The sequence below is a fragment of the Lichenostomus cassidix genome, chromosome 12 (genome assembly GCF_008360975.1).
Source record: "Lichenostomus cassidix isolate B80296 chromosome 12, HeHo_3.0, whole genome shotgun sequence".
NCBI lineage: Eukaryota > Metazoa > Chordata > Aves > Passeriformes > Meliphagidae > Lichenostomus > Lichenostomus cassidix.
The window spans coordinates 17,668,724-17,686,726 of NC_139493.1; the positions used below are offsets into that span (position 1 = coordinate 17,668,724).

Consider the following 18,003-nt stretch of genomic DNA (forward strand, 5'->3'; position numbering starts at 1 on the left):
CCCTGGCGTAGAGGGAGACTGCCATCCTTGCTGTAGGTGCAGCCTTTTATGTGCTTTTATTTGCCTTTATTTGCTTCCACGAGGCAAAAAGTCTTTCATACTTAGTCATTTGTACATGCTGGAGATGAAAAGAGGCTGTTGGGAGAGCGCAGCAGCATTATTATTGAAGGTTAAGGGATTGCTCTGGCACGCAAAGGAACTCTGCTCTAAATTCTGCTCCAGCCTCCTGCTCGGGCAAATTACTTTGCCTTTCTGAGTACTTGCTGCTCCCTTTTTCTGCCCTGGCTTCCTGCATTGGTGTGTCTCCAAGGACTGGCTTTGTGCAGCTCCCTGGGTCTGCAGGGCTCAATGCCCCTAAGGCAGGAAGTCAGAACTGCCCAACTCCTGCCTGCAGCAGCTCCGGGGGCTGCTCTGCCCAGGGCATCGACCGTGGGGTGACTGATCCATAAAGTCCAGATAAAGGGGTAAAACGGGGGGAAACGGGGTGGGCAGGATGGTTATCAGCCTCACCTCGTGCCAGGCATGGGGAGAAGGTTGAGTGGGAGAAGGGAAGTGAATCTTGTGATGGTGGTACCTGCGAGTCAGAATTTAATTCCTGAGGTTCAGCACAGGGCAATGAATCCATCGCTCCACTAAACGTGTATTTGGCTTATTTCTGATGGGAAATTCCAGCTGGGAATATTGGGTTATTTCCTGGGTGTCAGCAGAGGGATGATGGAGCCCGCTGTGGCACCAACCCCGATGCTGACTGGCACCAGATGTGACCTTTTTTGAGCTTCTCTGTGTTCCCCAGCTGCATTTCCTACCCTGCAAACCAGTGTGGGCTCTCAGGGAAAGCCTTGGGGTCTGAACAACAACAGTTAACATCAATTAGGGCTAAAGAATGACCCCCAACTAATCTAAGGAACAATGGGCAAAGCCGTTTTTATGCAGCAGTAACTTGTTTTTTCACCCTGCTCCATTAAACTTCAGATGATGAAAGCACAACCAAGAGTCCAAATAAATATGGGAATGCTGTCCTGGCTTTTCCAAAGCACATCTTATTTACTGTGTGAGTAAATTTACTGTGTGAGTAAATTTACTGTGAGTAAACCAGAGCCATTTGGTTCTGTTGTCAACTGCTGGAAATCTATTGCAAGTTTGGCCCAAAATGTTGTGGTGTGTAAATATAAAGTAGTGGCAGCAGGTTGTGCTGATGTGAGCTGAGCAAAAATACCCCCAAAATAGTGTATGGCCACCCCAAGCCTTGCTGGAGCTACTAGGATTAATTGGGAAGTGGTGTTAATCAGTATGAAAGCTTTGTAAAAGACTGATTATCAGTTGGTTTTAGTATAATTCCATGAGGAGTGGGAAGAGCTTCTCTCTCCTTACATCTACCTCTGACATTTATTGCCTGTTTTAGACACAAAATCTCACAGGGTCCAGAAGGGAGAATCATTCCAAGTTTATAAGAAAATATTACAGTTTTTGCAATGGGCCTCAAGCAGACTCCCAAGAGTGTCAGGATAATTTTGCACTCGTGGTACAAGTGTGTTTTGCTGTGTCCTGACCCTGATGTTAGCAAGAAGAACAAAATCCATTGTCTTTCAGAAATAACCTTGCTATGGGCTATGCAGCCAGGACTCTGCATGATTTTGCATCTTGCATTTCTCTTTTGGTTCTCTTTTCTTTAATTTTATTGTGTTTTTTTCTGACTAATTACATAATCCTTTGTAATTGCACAGGTATACATTTGCTAGTAAATTTTTTAGAAATAGGAAGCATTTTTTTTATTTTGAGGATTAAGTGATAAATATTTATTTAAGGATCTGACCATAATGTGTCCTTGATAGCAGCACTGTGTAAGAGACAAGGTCTTTCTGCAGGTTAGAGCTTTTGATCTTCACATCAAGAGGGGATTTCAAACCAGGAGAGCTACAGAGAGTGGCTGTGAATCTCATCACTGAACTGAAGCTGCGCTGGGGGAGTAAATACTGTGCTTTGGGCTCTAAATTACACAGATACCTCCTCAGGACTCTCTGTGTGCCACAGAAATGTGAACATTTGCTCATGTTTGGTGGCTTTTGGATTTCACCTTTATTTCCGAGGTGCTGAGTTATCCTTGCACATGGAGACTGGAAAACTACAAAGCAGCTGTTTTCCCTCCCTGGTGGTGGTGGGTCTGTTCCAAGGCAGGGTTATAAATTACATCCTTCTCCTTTCTTTGGATTCTTGTGGCAATCTGTGCATCCCGTGAGAGACACACAAGTGCTATAGAAATGCTGCTACACTTTGAGGAGAGGCAAGATAGATTATTTTTAGGAAACTATTTTCTTTCTTTCCTTCCCGTGCAGGCTCTGCTGCGTGGCTGGAGAGGAAATTTGTTTCCTTAGGGGCAGCTGGAACTGGGAGCAAGCAGATGAGCTTTCATGTCCTGTCTCAGAGCCTGAGGGAGAGATGTCTGGCAGGAAGGGACTTGGGAGTGCTGGGGACAGCGGCTGGACACTGCCCAGGGGTGCCCAGGTGGGTGAGAGGCCAAGGGGGGCCTGGGCTGTGTCAGGGACAGTGAGGAGCAGGGATTGTCCCCTGGCTGTGTCACGGACAGTGAGGGGCAGGGATTGTCCCCTGGCTGTGGCAGGGATTGTCCCCTGGCTGTGTTAGGGACAGTGAGGAGCAGGGATTGTCCCCTGGCTGTGTCAGGGATTTTCCCCTGGCTGTGTCAGGCATTGTCCCCTGGGTGGCCCTGCTGGGTCACCACCCCAAGCCCTGGGCAGCTCCAGCCCCTCACTGCAAGGCCATGGAGGGCTGGAGGTGTGCAGGGCAGGAGCAGAGCTGGGAAGGTTTGGAGCACCAGGAGAGGCTGAGGGAGCTGGAAAGGAGCTCAGCCTGGAGCAAAGGGGATCAGGGGGACCTTGTGGCTCTGCAGAGCTGCTGCCAGGAGGGGACAGTGAGGGGTCAGGCTGTGCTCCAGGGAACAGGGACAGGGGAGGAACAGCCTCAGGCTGGGCCAGGGGAGGTTTAGTTTGGGGATTTGGAAAATTTTCTCCACCAAATGGGCTGTTCAGCACTGGAAGAGGCTGCCCAAGAGAGTGGCTGAATCACCATGTCTGGAGGGATTTAAAAGATGTGCAGATGTGGCACTTGAGGCTGGGGGTTCATGGGGGGCTTGGCAGTGCTGGGTTAATCAGGGATGGTCACGATGATCCTACAGGGCTTTTCCAACCTCAGTGATTCTGTAATGGTTTTGCCATCTCCCAGCATGTTCCTATATTTTCCCCCTATTCTGCCAAGAACCATGTGGGGAAGGAGGGAGGGAGAGAAAGAAATCCATTTTTCCATTCTGCTGTACCTTCCCAGCCTTGATCTCACCCTTGTTTGACCTCAGCTCTGTCTCCCCACTCCTGGGGCTCTTCCTTGGAAAAGTCAGTGCTGCAAACCCCAACTGCTCTCCTGCCCAACTGCTTTGTATCTGTTTTGCCAGAGCAGGAATTGCCCCAGGAATTGGCCCCTCAGGAAAGGCTGGATCAGCAGCTGGATCAGCAGCTGGATCAGCCCCAGCAGTAACTGGATCAGCCCCAGCAGCTGCTCAGGGTCTCTGCACTGCTCTCACCTCAGTTTCCATCCTGACCCTAAACCTGGCCCCTTGCTCCCAGTCTGGGGCTCATTTTGGCTTCTCTGGCTGCCTGGGGAAAATGTTTCTGGAGCACTTGGAGACCCAGCTGGAAGGAAAATGCCTGGGAAGGATGGGATCTGATTTCACCCCTTCTCAAAGGGGAGAGCAGCTCCAAAGAGCAGAGAAGTTGGCAATGTGGGAAATGTGAGCACGGGATCCTCTCTGCCAGGCCTCAAACCAAGCCAATCCTCCCCCTCTGTTCCTCTTGGGCTGCTTTTTGTAGCACCAGAATATGCTGAAGAGCTGGACTCAGATGGGAGCACATTCTGCACATCAATGCAAAATTTGTGTTTAATGAAAATATTTGCTGGATGGAGTTTGGTTCTGCCATCCTGCTTGAACTGCACATGGACTTGCATGATCTTGTCAGCTAAATGAAACAATGAATTACTCTGGAACCTAAGCGTGCAGAAGCAGCAGGCAGTAGAACAAGGTATAATTCATATTAGAATGGCAAAACTTGTCCAAGTTGGCCCAAAATCTCCTTTCTGTCCTGTGACATTTGCCTCAGATTGGAGCCTTTCCTACTCTGAGTGTGTGCTGTGGGCAGAAGGGCAGAGATGCCTTGGAATTGTTGGGGTTTTGACCAGTGGAGAATGAATTGAGATGAGCTTTCTGCTGCTCAAACCATGGTGGTTCCATCTCCTGATGAATATTTGGCCACCAATCACCAGCATTTTGCCTGTGACACTGAACCCTCCTTCGAGCAGCCCTGACCTGCCCTGTTAGGCACCTTTCCACAGGAACTGGGGCCAGATGTGCACAGGGATCTGGTTTAGATGTTCTGATGCCTTTTCTGTCAGCACAGCTGGGTTAAAAAGAGGTGGAAGAGAGAAGGTTATCCCAGGTTTAACTCTGCAGTTCTGATTATTTCCTAAATTTGTGCTGGTTGGAGATAGGTGAGGGGATGTTTTACAGGTGACTTTGAAACCACTGAGCTGGGGTTTCCAGAAGTTGGAACTGGATCCCTGCTTTTGAGAAGTTTCAGGCATTCAGATCGGAGAATTCTGCTTTTCTCAACACTAACATTTAGTTGTAGAGAGGCCATGTTAAAAATCTGTTTCCACGTCCTACTTTAGGCACCACAGTTTGGACAGTTCAGCTGATGCATTTCCTTCTCCTCTCCTGGTTACTGACTTGATCCTAGGCAGAAATGTCTGCACAGCTGCCTGTGCACAGAGATTTCCCTGCTCTGTGCTGCCACAAGCACGAAAACTCGGGAAAGATGACAGCAATATCGCTGTTCACTTTCATTTTCCACAGCCAGCCCCTAACTCCTCCAATCCATTCTGTGCAGGCCAGGGGAGAGAAAACTGCTTTTCTGCAGTGGCCCTGCCTTTGTTGCAGTTTCCCTGGTAGTGCCTGCTCCCTTGGCTGCTATGTGTGCTTGGCTCTGCCTGGCCATTCTTCCCCAGCGAGGAGGTGCTGCGGGACAACCAGCTGGGATCCAGAGGCCTTTCAGCTCCTGGCTCAGCAGCCCTAGTAACTGAAGTCAAGGAAGCTCTTTTGTGCCCTGAGGAATGTGGTGGGAAGCTGCTGTGCCCTTCCTAGCACTCTTGGGGTTGGCATGAAGGCGCTGGGGGAGCAAGGACCGAGTTATTTAATGGATCTCTCCATCTTCTCCCCACAAAGCCAGCGCTGGGGAGCGAGCATCGTACCTGCTCTGCTGCCTGACAGCTGCAATTTGTATTTCCTCCTGCCCAGGCCAACCCACGGCGCTTACATAAGTGTCTTTCTGTCCCATTCCATGTCAGAGCAATTTGAAATTGAAATCCCAGGGCTGTGGGATATTGCCTAATCTGATTAGAGAGTGTACCCAGGATCTTTGCTGCTGCACTGCCGGCTCTTGTAGGTTGGTGTATGTAAGTCACAGAGAACTGCAGTGTGTGGACAGGGTGGGTTGGAGGTTAGACTCCACTGCTGTTCTTGCTATTTGGTAGCATTATTCCTTAGGTTTGGGGAAAATTGCTTGTCCAAGCTTGGAAAACCCTCTACTTTCAAAAGTGTGGAATTGAAGTGTTTTTTCATTGTCTGCCACTGATTTGACCATATGACCATTTATGACCATAAATGCACAAATGTCCAAGCACTGATGGCAGTGCCAGTAAAACCTCCAGTGTGGTTTCCAGATGGAATAACAGCACCAACAGATGTAGGGCAACTGCTCAGTCCCCATCCTTCCCCTCAAAAGCAGCCTCTGCTCAGTCTCTGGGCTTGCCACTGGCGAGCTTTTGGATACTTGTGTGCAGTGCTTGTGCTGTGTGATAAAGCAAAGCACTTCTCCACAGGTGATTGCTTGAACTGCTCTTTTCAATGGCTTTTAATAGAAAGAGCCCCAGGCTGCCTGGCAGCCCCCTGGCCCTTGGCACACATATGCTGGGGTGTGCAGGGGAGTTTCAGCCTTACAGAGGTACTGAAGCAGCTCTGGGCTCTTCCCCCAGGAGGTTCTTTGCTTTATTGTTGAAGATTTCCTGGCCAACTCTCTGGTTCGCCTTTGTCACGGAGCCTTGCACTGCCTGAGTTGCTCTCTGCGTTCAGCTGAGGCTTTGTGCCCACCCAGAGCCCTGCAGAGCTGGGGCAGCCAGCACAGGCTATGTGCCCAGCAGGGCCTGCAGAGCCTGTTTGTGGATATGGGGGCTGAATCTGTGCTCCTCTGAACCCATGTTATCTGAACCCACATTCCTCTGAACCCGTGTTCCTCTGAATCTCTGGTCCTCTGAATCTATGTTCCTCCGAATCCATGTTCCTACAAATCCATGTTTCTCTGAACCTATGTTTCTCTGAACCCATGTTTCTCTAAATGTGTTCCTCTGAATCCATGTTTCTCTAAATCCATGCTCCTTCAAATCCATGTTCCTCTGAACCCATGTTCCTCTGAATCCCTGTTCCTATAAATCCCTGTTTCTCTGAATCCATGTTCCTCTAAACACATGTTCCTTCGAATTCATGTTCCTCCAAATCTATGTTCCTCCAAATCCATGTTCCTCCAAATCCATGTTCCTATAAATCCATGTTCCTATAAATCCATGTTCCTCTTGGCTTGGTTGCTCAGCTCTGCCTCAGCCCATATCCCTGCTTGGTGCCGTCCAGGAGCAGGAATTTCTCCCTCATTATGAACCAAACAAGAGATGTACATGCAGATTTCCCCAGGCACTGTTGGGTTATTGCAGAGGGATTTCATGTTGGTTTGGGTTTCTTTTTCCACTCATCCTCCACACACTCAGCCTCTTCCAACACTTGGAAGCTCTGCTGATGCCAAAGCCCAACCCAAACACAAACTGCAACAGCAGCAAATCCAATCCAGTGCAGGACTGTAAAGTTCCAGGCCACCCTGCTGGTTTTTGCTGCATGCAGGCTGTGTTGGCTGCAGAGAGCCACGCTCAGTTCTGGCTGCTGAGCAGCAGATGGTGCTGGCAAACTGCACATCTGGAGCTGGCTCCAGCAGCTGGACAGCTCCAACCGTCGAGGTGCTCTCGGTCCAGCCTCAAACAGAGCCCTGTTTGCCACCACGCTGATCCCTGTTTCCTCCTGCACTGGGAAATGCCCTGCCGGGAATGCTGAATGATGGAATGGTGGGGTTGGATACAGGAAATTGGGCAGGGATGTGGAAATCTGGGTCCAGTGGTGTGGGAAGGGGAGATATTGCACTCAGTAGGGCTTGTGAGGATGTAGGCACAGATGGATTTTCCCTAATCCCAGCTGGAAGTTGGGCAGAGAGGAAGGAGGGTGACAAGCACCACCCTGTTCTCTCCTCTTCCCAACACACCTACAGCTGATTCTTCTTCAACTTCCGACCAAAACTGGTTTTTAATAGTTGGATGTGGCTTTATAATAAGCATTTTAATCATGTAGTGATCCAAAATGAGAAACTGAAAAAAACACAGCCTTTGTGTATTTTTTTAATGTTTCTTTCACCATAATTTTCAATTAGCGGTGAATGGTTAATAACCTCAATCTTCCTGTACACTAATCTGTAAATAAAATTGTTGCTGATCTCTGCCTGACCTTGTGCCCAATGTTCCCAACACAAGGTGCAGTTTCTTCACCCTGCCAAGTGTCTCTCGTGCTGCAGGCTCTGCTTTGAGCACTGGGCTGATGTGGTAAAAGGAGTCTTAATATTTTTATTAAGAGTAAATAGACGATGAAATGATTGTGGTTGGGTCACAGTAGGCATGAAAAGCATGAGTTCAGGGTGTTTTTTCCAGCTGAAGCAGAGCTCTGGAAGTTTGTGGGAGCCACAAGCACTTCAGAGCTGACTGAAATACCCCAGGTCATTTCTCACAATGCACATTTGCTTCCTTCATTATTCTTTTATTTAGATTTTAAACCTGTCCATAGCAACAGCAATGGTCTTTTAAAAGGTGCATGAAAGGCTGGAAACAAAAACTGAGGAGTTCTCATTGCAGGTTGTCATCTCCTGTGCTTATAATTTCAGTTCAGTGAAACATTTGTCTTACTTTAACAGCTAATTATAACCACATGTAAAACTTGACATCATTACCCAGGATTAAGTCCCGTTGCTTGATATGGTTTATTGTTTAATTCCTTCGGGAGCATTTTAGGGAAAGGTGTTTTAGATAAGTGTACTTTCTAAATTCAGTATTAATCCACTATTAAAGATGGCAACTGCTATTCCTGATTTTTTTCTTAATTCTTTCTCATAGGAGAAGGAATTATAGTAGACTCATAGGAGATCTAGAGGAAAAATTATAATAAGTGGGTCTTGGAGATTGTCTTGGATTAATAGTGAACTCTCTAAATTCAGTATCAATCCACTATTAAAGGTGGCAACTGCTATTTCTTGGTTGGTATTTCTTGAATTCTTTTTCGTGTGGACTCAAAAGATATTTATAGGGAAAAATATAACAAGTGGGTCATGGAGATTGTTTTGGATTAATTGTGAACATTCTAAATTCAGTATTAACCCACTATTAAAGGTGGCAACTGCTATTCCTTGATTTTTGTTTTTAATTCTTTTGAGACACCCAGATCTATAGGGGAAAATATAATAAATGAGTCTTGGGGATTGTTTTGGATTAATAGTGAATTTTGGATTAATAGTGAACTTTGGATTAACAGCGAACTTTCTAAATTTACCATTAACATGCTATTAAAGGCAGCAACTACTATTCTTAGATTTTTTTTCCTTTCTATTTCTTGGGGTTTGTTTTTGATTTTTTAATTTTTTTTAATTCTTCATGTAGACCCATAAGAGATTTATAAGGACAAAATATAACAAGAGAATATAACAAGAGTGTCGCAGAGATTGTTTTGGATTAACAGTGAATTTTGGATTAATAGTAAACTTCCTAAATTTACTGTTAACCCACTATTAAAGGTTGGAACTGCTATTTCTTGATTTTTTTCTTGCTATTTCTTGGGGGGTTTTTTTTGTTTTTTGTTTTTTTCCTTTGAATTCCTTCAGACCCATAAGCTTTCTATAGGGACAAACTATAACAAGTAGGTCTTGGGGATTGTTTTGGATTAATAGTGAATTTTGGATTAACAGTGAACTTTCTAAATTTACTATTAACACACTATTAAAGGTGACAAGTGCTGGTTTTTGTTGGGGTTTTTTTGGGGGCCCTTCTACAAACCCATAAACGATCTATAGGGACAAAATATAACAAGTGGGTCGCAAAGATTGTTTTGGATTAACAGTCAATTTTGGTTAATAGTGAACTTTCTAAATTTACTGTTAACCCACTATTAAAGGTGGCAGATGCTGGTTTTTGTTTGGTTTTTTTGTTTGAATTCCTTCTATAGACCCGTAAGCTTTCTACAGGGACAAACTATAACAAGTGGGTCTTGGGGATTGTTTCGGATTAATAGCAAATTTTGGATTAACAGAGAACTTTTAAAATTTACTCTTAACATGTTATTAAAGGCAGCAACCGCTATTTCTTGGCTTTTTTCCTTGCCATTTCTTGATTATTTTTTTCTTGCTATTTCTTGTTTGTTTTTTTTTTTAATTCCTTCTGTAGACCCATAAGCGATCTATAGGGACAAACTATAACAAGTAGGTCTTGGGGATTGTTTTGGATTAATAGTGAATTTTGGATTAACAGTGAACTTTCTAAATTTACTAATAACATACCATTAAAGGTGGCAAGTGCTGGTTTTTGTTGGGTTTTTTTGGGGGGTCCTTCTACAAACCCATAAGCGATCTCTAGGGACAAAATATAACAAGTGGGTCTCAGAGATTGTTTTGGATTAACGGTGAGTTTTGGACTAATAGTGAACTTTCCAAATTTCCTACTAACACACTATTAAAGTGTGTTATATTGTTCCACCCTGTTGAGTGGAATTGTTGAGTTGAGTCCAGCACAATCCCTGGGGCAGAGCCCAGCCCTCCACAAGCCGTGGGCTCAGTTTCGGGTGCCTGAGGTGTCCCCGTGTCCCGCAGGTGGCTCCAGGCCCCGGTGACGCTCCGGCCCTTCCCCGCGCACGCCGTCGCTCCCGCGTGGATCGCCACGAGCCGCAAAGCTGCTGTCCACGTGGACTGGTGCTGAAATCTCCCGCCCGGCCGCCGCCAGAGCCTCGCCAGCCAAGCCCCGAGACATGGCCACCAACGGCACCAAGGTGGCCGACGGACAGATCTCCACCGAGGTCGATGCCTCCATCACCAACGACAAGCCCAAAACCTTGGTAGTAAAAGTGCAGAAGAAGAAGGCGGAGCTGCCCGACCGAGACACTTGGAAAGGGAAATTTGACTTTCTTATGTCCTGTGTAGGTTATGCCATCGGCTTAGGGAATGTGTGGAGATTTCCATACCTTTGTGGCAAGAACGGGGGAGGTACGTTGGTCATTTTCTTGTCATTATATTTGTGTATTAGGTGTCACTGTGTCACCAACACATCCAAGCTTGGGGTTAATAGCTTTTTCATACATATAGGTGGCTTTGGTTGGGGATTTTTTTGGGTTTTTTTGGGGGAGGGGTTGGTGATTTTTTGGAGTTTTTGGGGTTTGGCTATTTTTTTGGTTGGTTGGTTGGTTTGGCCTGGTTTGGTTTGGTTTTTTGGGTGCTTTTTGGTTTTGTTTGTTTGTTGTGGGTTTTTTGGTTTTGTTTTTTGGAGGTTTTTTGGTTGGTTGGTTGGTTGGATGGTTTTGGGGGGGCATTTGTTTTTTGAGTTTTTTTGGGGGTGGGTTGTTTTGGCTTGGCTTTTGGGGGTTTTTGTTGTTTTGCTTTGGTTTTTTGGTTGGGTGTTTTTCTTCTCTTTTTTTGTCTTTTTGTTTGTTTTGGTGGTTTTTTGGTTTTGTTTTTTTTTGTTTATTTGCTGGTTTTTTGTTTTGTTTTTTGTCGTTGTTTGCTTTTATTTTGTTTGGTCATTTGGTTTGGTTTTGGGGATTTTTTGAGGTTTTTTTTTTGCTTTCCACTTATCCAGTATCCTCAGAACCATTTCAGAGTGTGCAGCTCTGCTCTGAGCTCTGCCCTGAAGTTCATTCTCACTCCCAGCTGCCAGCAGAACTTAAAAGCCCACAAAGCATGAGAGCAGAACTAAATCACATTGCCCTCCACCCAGCCCTGCCAATGCCTCTCTTTTGGGCTGAGTTTCGAGAGGATTTCATGGGGTTTGTAGCACTGACTCTGAGCTCCCCATAAAAGGCTGGAGAGCAGCCAGGGCTAGTTAAAGCCTTTGTGCTCTCTGTGAGACATGGAGGCAACAAAGCCCTCAGGCTTTAGGATTTCAGCTTTTTACTTCAACAGAGGAGATTTGAACGATGGGGAGATGTGTTTTTCCCCTTGTTTTCACCTCCTGGGGTGCTGGCTCAGAAGTTCATGTGTGCTTTCCACTACCACGTTTGAAAAGTTACACTTCAGAGAAAAAAACCTGTGGGTTTCTTTTCACAGATAACAGGGATGGAAACAGTGGGAATTCTGTTGTGCTTTTCCCCATCTTAACAGGCTTTTTCTCCTTTCTTTTCAGGTGCATTCCTGATTCCCTATTTTCTTACTTTAATTTTTGCTGGGGTGCCCCTGTTCCTTTTGGAGTGTTCCCTCGGTCAGTACACATCTATAGGAGGCCTTGGGGTGTGGAAGCTTGCTCCAATGTTCAAAGGTACAGCCTGCATTTGAATTACTTCTCACTCCTTTCCAAGTTGCAAAAGTTACACCAAGTGCCAGGGCCTTTCCTTTTTTATTTAAACCATGACTTTCTAGAGAAAACACTGATTTATCTGAGGTGTACTTGGCGATTTTGAAACATGCTGGGATAGATTTTTTATTCTCCACCAAAAATAGCAAGATTTAGGCATTCAAATCTCAACAAACTTGTTTTTGAACTTCAAAAGCTTCTAGGGTTTTTTGTAGACATGTATCAACTCTATTAAAAATAACATATTACACCTAGCAGCAGTTGTCTGAGCAGGTTTGGAACTGTCCACAGCAATTTGGTAAACTTTGGTGAATTTTTCTGATGTTGCAGAAATTTGTATCTCCTGGTTTTTTAACTGAAAGTCAAAAGCCAGACACTTTGGGCAATTTCATGCTGAACTCCTTAAGCTCACTCAATACTTTTGAGATTGACTATAGTTTGAGGTTTGACTGCCAGAACCCCAGGGCTTTAATCCAGATTTTTCCCAGACCTACAAAACTCTCAAACGATGCTTTTCACCCTTCTAATCCCAAATCCTCTGACACTTCCTGAGCTGAGTTCTGGCCCAGCAGAGCTGCACATTGTGTTCTAAATTACCTCACCCTGTAGGGCTGACAATTAGCACAGGGGGAGCTGGGAGTCTGTTGAGATTGAATTCTGCTCTGGGAGATTTAGCATGGGGAAAACCCAGAGAGATGGAATTGTTTCTCACAGAACAAATGTCTCTCACAGAGCAGTGTTTTTGCTGGAGTTGCTGCTGTTGGCAGGGGTTGGCACAACCTTGCTTTGCATTTTCCTGGTTCTTGGGAGCACCTCCTCCTGCTCAGGTCATGGAACAGCTGTCAGCAGCCTGGAAGGTTTCAAACACCCCTGGAGTGTCCACGAGGAGCAGAAAATTAAATATCCTCATGGTGGAACCCTGATATTCTTTAGTCTGACATGCCTTACCCTGTGCTGAGCATCAGGCACTCTGATCCATGTCTGAGTGCCTTAGAACACATTCTTAGTGTGTGTGCATCTGCCACAAGGTCCTGTGGGGCTGATGGGCCACAGAATGGGCTGGTTTAGCTCTTTTTCTGGAAGGAAAACCTGCCAGGGAGCTCTGAGCAGCAGCAGCAGCAGCAGCAGGTGGGACTGCAGCACACAAAGCTGAGCACTGGCTGACTGAGCCATCACCCAAATAATGAACTTTTTGCAATGGCACTTCCAATATTCCAACTTCTACAACATTTCCTAAGTGGTGTCTGCCCAATATGTTGAATTTGTCCTGAATTTCAGCTCTTCAATTGAAAGTTTCCTTGTTTTGTTTCTGTTTTCCCTACAGGTGTGGGGCTGGCTGCTGCAGTCCTGTCCTTTTGGCTAAATATTTACTACATTGTGATTATTTCCTGGGCCATATACTACCTGTATAATTCCTTTACCACTGTAAGTGTGTATCAGAGGGGGCGGGGAATGGTTTGTTTCATGTAAAGCTTGGTAAAATATAGATACATCACTAATCTCCCTCAATGTAAATATGTGAGGTTAACACTACATGCACAGAAATCTGCAGGATAAGCCATCCTTACTAAAGAAAATCTATTTTGTTAAAATCCCTTTTGATTTTTTTTTTCTCCACAAGAAATTTAGAAGAGAAAACTGTGAGCCTACAGGCCAGTCACTCCCCCAAGAAAAATTCTAGTGCATAACTAATTATTTTTTTCTTCAGTAGCAGCCAAACAAACATGAGTTCTTTAGGAAATGGTATTGCAATGTGGTTTAGTAATGGAGGGGTTTATTAAAGAAACCCCCATGGAATGGAAGGTCTGTGATTTGATTAGCTCTGAACTTCCATTCATTGTTGTTATTTTTGCTTTGTTTTCTTTCCTGTTTACTTTATTTTTAGCTGCCTTTTTTCCCCCCCTCAAGGGTGATTCATCAGCTGAGTAAGTCTTGTCTGATTTGTGGGGTTTGGCCATCCTTACATAAGTCTCAATAATTAATGCATCATTGTTCAATTGTCTCTTCTATAAATTCTGTTCATGCTTGCTTGTTCTTGGCTTTAAAGAATTTTCCCTTGACCAAATTTGCATTAATTACTGTCTGGGAGTGACATGACCATTCCTTCTTTGTTCCCCTCAGAACTGTTCTTGATGTGAAAGGTCAGGCAGAGTCTAGAAGTGGTTTTTTGTGGCCCATGTTAAATGAATATTGACTTCTAATTCCCTTGAAGCCTCTTATCCTTATATGTAAAGCACACAGTGCCCTGATACAACAGCGCTGTAAGAGGATTTTCCAACAATTGCCATCAGAAGGATCTCCAAGTTGTATGCAAATGAGGCTCATTCTAATGGCTATCATGAGAAAAAGGTTCTGCTCCTCAGAGCTTCTGAAAGATGTCATGGACACATGCAAAAAATGCATGCAACAAATAGAAATTTTATGGTTTTTTCTAAATATTCCCTGACCTGAGGAGAAAATTAAAATCTCTGGTCAATAATCATCACACCTTTATTACCTCTTGTGAAATAAGAGGTACCAGGAGCTCCAGGAGGTCCTTTCTGCTGTTTCCATATACTCTCATGGTGAATGTATGGAATCCAGAGCGTTTGGGCTGCTGTGTTAAAGAAGGAATATTACCACATCTGCCTCCCACACTAGGAAGCTCAATAATTTCCATGGCAGGGAGATCAGTGCCCTGCAGAGCTCGAGGGGCTTTAGTTCTGCACTCAGCTGTCAGTTCTACCAAAGAGAGAGATGCCTGAGGTAGTGATGGCTTGAAAGTGTTTGATTTGGGGTTTTTGGTTCTCCCCTGTTGCAGACCCTCCCCTGGAAACACTGTGAGAACCCCTGGAACACTGACCGCTGCTTCTCCAACTACACCCTGGCCAACACCACCAACATGACAAGTGCCGTGGTGGAGTTCTGGGAGTAAGCTGAGCCTTTCCCCCTCCCCTCCCCGTGCATGTTCAAGGCTCACCTCATTAATCTTCCTAGTTTATCTCCTGAATCCCTTGCCCAATGCCCCTTGTGTTGGTTCGTTCCAGACGCAACATGCACCAAATGACGGACGGCTTGGAAAAGCCAGGGCAAATCCGATGGCCTCTGGCAATCACCCTGGCCATTGCCTGGATCCTGGTGTACTTTTGTATCTGGAAGGGGGTAGGCTGGACTGGAAAGGTGAGATTAAAAAGTACTGGCGATAGCTTTCAATTAAAAATGACCGTTTTTGCTCAAATGTTCTGAAAGTTCTTGAGGTAAGAGGTGTTTGGGGCAGTTTGGCTGGCGTAGCTCTGTGAAAATGTTGAATTTTTGTTTTCTTGGGTTGATAAAGCCCCGTGGTTTCCAACAAGCTGGCTCCTCTGTAGCTTGGTCAGAGCACAGTCTTAGATGGTTCACTTACAGGCTTCTTGGCTTGGCCAAAAATCAGCTAAAAAATAAAATCAGCTACAAATATGCCTGGGGTGGATATTCCAGCTGGTTTGGGTAGTGATAGGGTGAGGATGCAATGGTTTGGCTTCAGGAAGAGGTGTGCATTCATTGCACAGCTCCTGCTGGGCCTGAGTAATCCATCAGGAAGTGTTGGGAAGAGCTGCTCCCTCATCCCATGTTCTGAGTGAGGAACATTCGAGGTCCCTGCACAGGATTTCATGCTGTGCTTCTTGGGGTCTGGCTGGCTGTGAGTGCAAAATGGAATTTACTACTCAATTAGAGGAAATTAAATGACTGAGAGACCTTTCTCCAGAAATGAAAGGGCAGCAGCCTCTGACATCGCCTTGTACCTTTCCCTTTCCCAAAAACAGCAGGAGGAAATCCCAGGGACACAGCAACAGGGCTTGGGGTCAGCTGGAGGGCTGGGTTAGAAGCCCTCAGGTCTGGTGACGAGGACTAGGGTTTTTCCCACTGAAGGAATGGATTTTTACCTTTTGACAAGAGGTTGTAACTGTGACCCACTCTGAGCTGTGTGTTGGGCAGGGCTCAGCTGAGCTAGGAGCAAACCTTTTTATTTCTGCTCTCTCCAAAGCACAAGGTGAAAAGAGGGCTGAATTTGGCTTCAGAATGGGTTTTTTATAGGACCTTTGAGAAGGCAGGGGAGTGTAGCATAACACAGATGAGGGGAAAGTGGGAAAAATAAACTGCCAGGTGTTTTACGAGCAGCACCCTGGTGCCATCATCCTTGAGCTGCTGGGATTTCTTTGTGTTAAATGCAAAAAAAAGTGGAAAAACATCCACTCTATTGCCTTTTCAAGAAAATAGATAACAGCCATTTGCCTGCAGAGCTGGTGTTCAGGGAATTCTGCTGCAGGCACTCTCCACACCAAGCTTTTCCTTGAGGAAAATAAATGCCTCAGTTTTGAGAGTTATCCTCAGTTGCTGCTAGAGTATTTTCAGGGAGCAAATATTTCTGATCATTCTTCCTTGCACACTTACCCTGTCTTGTTTCTTCACATCAGGTGGTATATTTCTCTGCTACTTATCCCTATGTTATGCTGCTTATCTTGTTCTTCCGTGGTGTAACACTGCCTGGAGCAAAGGAAGGCATTTTATTCTATATAACTCCCAACTTCAGTAAGCTTTCAGACTCTGAGGTAAATATTCCATCCTGGTAAACAAAAGTTTCACTCCTAACTGTTCCCCTTTCAGACATCTGCCCTGCTCCTCAAGTGCAGAAACAGATTTTTAAAAAAATTATTTCCTGCAATCAGGTTTGGCTGGATGCTGCCACACAGATTTTCTTCTCCTACGGTTTGGGTCTTGGTTCACTGATTGCCCTTGGAAGTTACAACCCTTTCCACAATAATGTTTACAGGTAAGCAGATGACTGCACATATTGCAGTGGCACTTGCCTGGCTCAGCTGGAGCTCTGTCTCTGTGCACAGATAATTGAAATAAAGTTTAGGATTGAATATTAACTGGTGTACCTGGCTGGGGGTGAGATGTGTAACTGCATTTGCACCAGGGGGAGAGACTTGCCCAGCATGAGAAGGAACCCAAACTGTGAAATCCTGAATCCTAAATCATGATGTCTTTTCACAGGAAGAAAAATAATAAATAAAAGGATGAATATTTGCTTTCCCTGCTGCTTAAAGCCCCTTCCCTTTGTTTCAGGGACTCCATCATAGTGTGCTGCATAAACTCATGCACGAGCATGTTTGCTGGCTTTGTCATCTTCTCCATTGTGGGATTCATGGCCAATGTCACAAAGAGGCCAATTGCAGATGTTGCAGCATCAGGTATCCAATCTCTTCTCCTCTAAGCTGTGCATCAGTTATTTTTGTTTGAAGGTTGCATCCAGCTCCTGTTCCTGCTCCAAAGCCCTGCTCAGAGCTGCTCAGCTGCTGTCCCTGCAGGGTCCTGATGGCAGGAGGGACAGCACTGTCCCAGCCCTCTCCAGGCAGAGCTGGAGCAATGCTGGCCATTGGGGGGTGGTTTTTGAACTAATATTTTCCAATCCAGTTGGATTTTTTATTCCTTTAATTCCTTTTCCCATTTTTTGAGGTTAGCCCCTCTGAGGCAGATCCATTTTTCACCTGTCCAGACCTACACCTATTTTATGGGACTCTCTATCATGAAAGTCATTTTATTGAGGGCATGGAGACATCCATGGAAGGATCAGGTTATTCCTTGCCTGTTTCTTGTCTGTCTTCCAGCTGAAAAAGCTGAAAGCAGCAGAGCAGATGGTTGCCCTAACCCAGCTGGTGCACCAGATACTCACTTAGCAGTTCTGGCCACAGGGAGGGATCTGATAACTCAAAGCTTGGCTGCAACTCACTGGTGGACAAAATATGTACAACTGTATTAGCAAACATAACCCACGGAAATATTGCCTTCGCTGGAAAAGGAGAGAATTTAAAGCCTAAAAATAATCTTCAATGAATTACACATTCAAAGAGATTAGGTGCAAAATGATGATGGCAGGCACTGCTATTAAAAAGTGCTCTGGAAAGGCAGTGGGGTGTGAAATAAGCTTTTTGGATTTATGTGTTTGAGACAGATAGAGTTATATAAAGGCGACACCTGCAAACAGAACCATATTTTTACATCACATTAAGTCCATTTGAAGGTACCTAAGCTAACAGACCTCTGAAAGATGCCCATGACCACTAATTGCAAAGGATATTTGAAAATTTGGCCCTTTCATTAAGGCTTCTGCTTCTCCTAGAGCTCACAGGCTGCTGCCAGCTTTTACCACCTTGAGATGTTGTTTTGCCATTTTTATACAGCTTTATAAAACAAATGGTATTATTAAAAGATGCAACAGAGTAAAACTAACAT

General features: G+C 45.1%; 1 protein-coding gene across 2 annotated transcripts in view; it reads left to right on the top strand.

Moving 5' to 3' along the window:
• The window catches only part of SLC6A1 (solute carrier family 6 member 1), a 60,992-nt gene that overhangs the window by 30,676 nt on the left and 12,313 nt on the right, over positions 1-18,003 (top strand). For both annotated transcript variants that reach the window (XM_085073059.1, XM_085073060.1), the window contains exons 2-9: positions 10,059-10,448; positions 11,581-11,712; positions 13,073-13,173; positions 14,549-14,658; positions 14,775-14,907; positions 16,182-16,316; positions 16,434-16,537; positions 16,837-16,961. In XM_085073059.1, coding sequence (XP_084929185.1) covers positions 10,214-10,448; positions 11,581-11,712; positions 13,073-13,173; positions 14,549-14,658; positions 14,775-14,907; positions 16,182-16,316; positions 16,434-16,537; positions 16,837-16,961 — 1,075 coding nt within the window. In that variant the 5' untranslated portion in view covers positions 10,059-10,213. The remainder of the gene's footprint in view (positions 1-10,058; positions 10,449-11,580; positions 11,713-13,072; positions 13,174-14,548; positions 14,659-14,774; positions 14,908-16,181; positions 16,317-16,433; positions 16,538-16,836; positions 16,962-18,003) is intronic.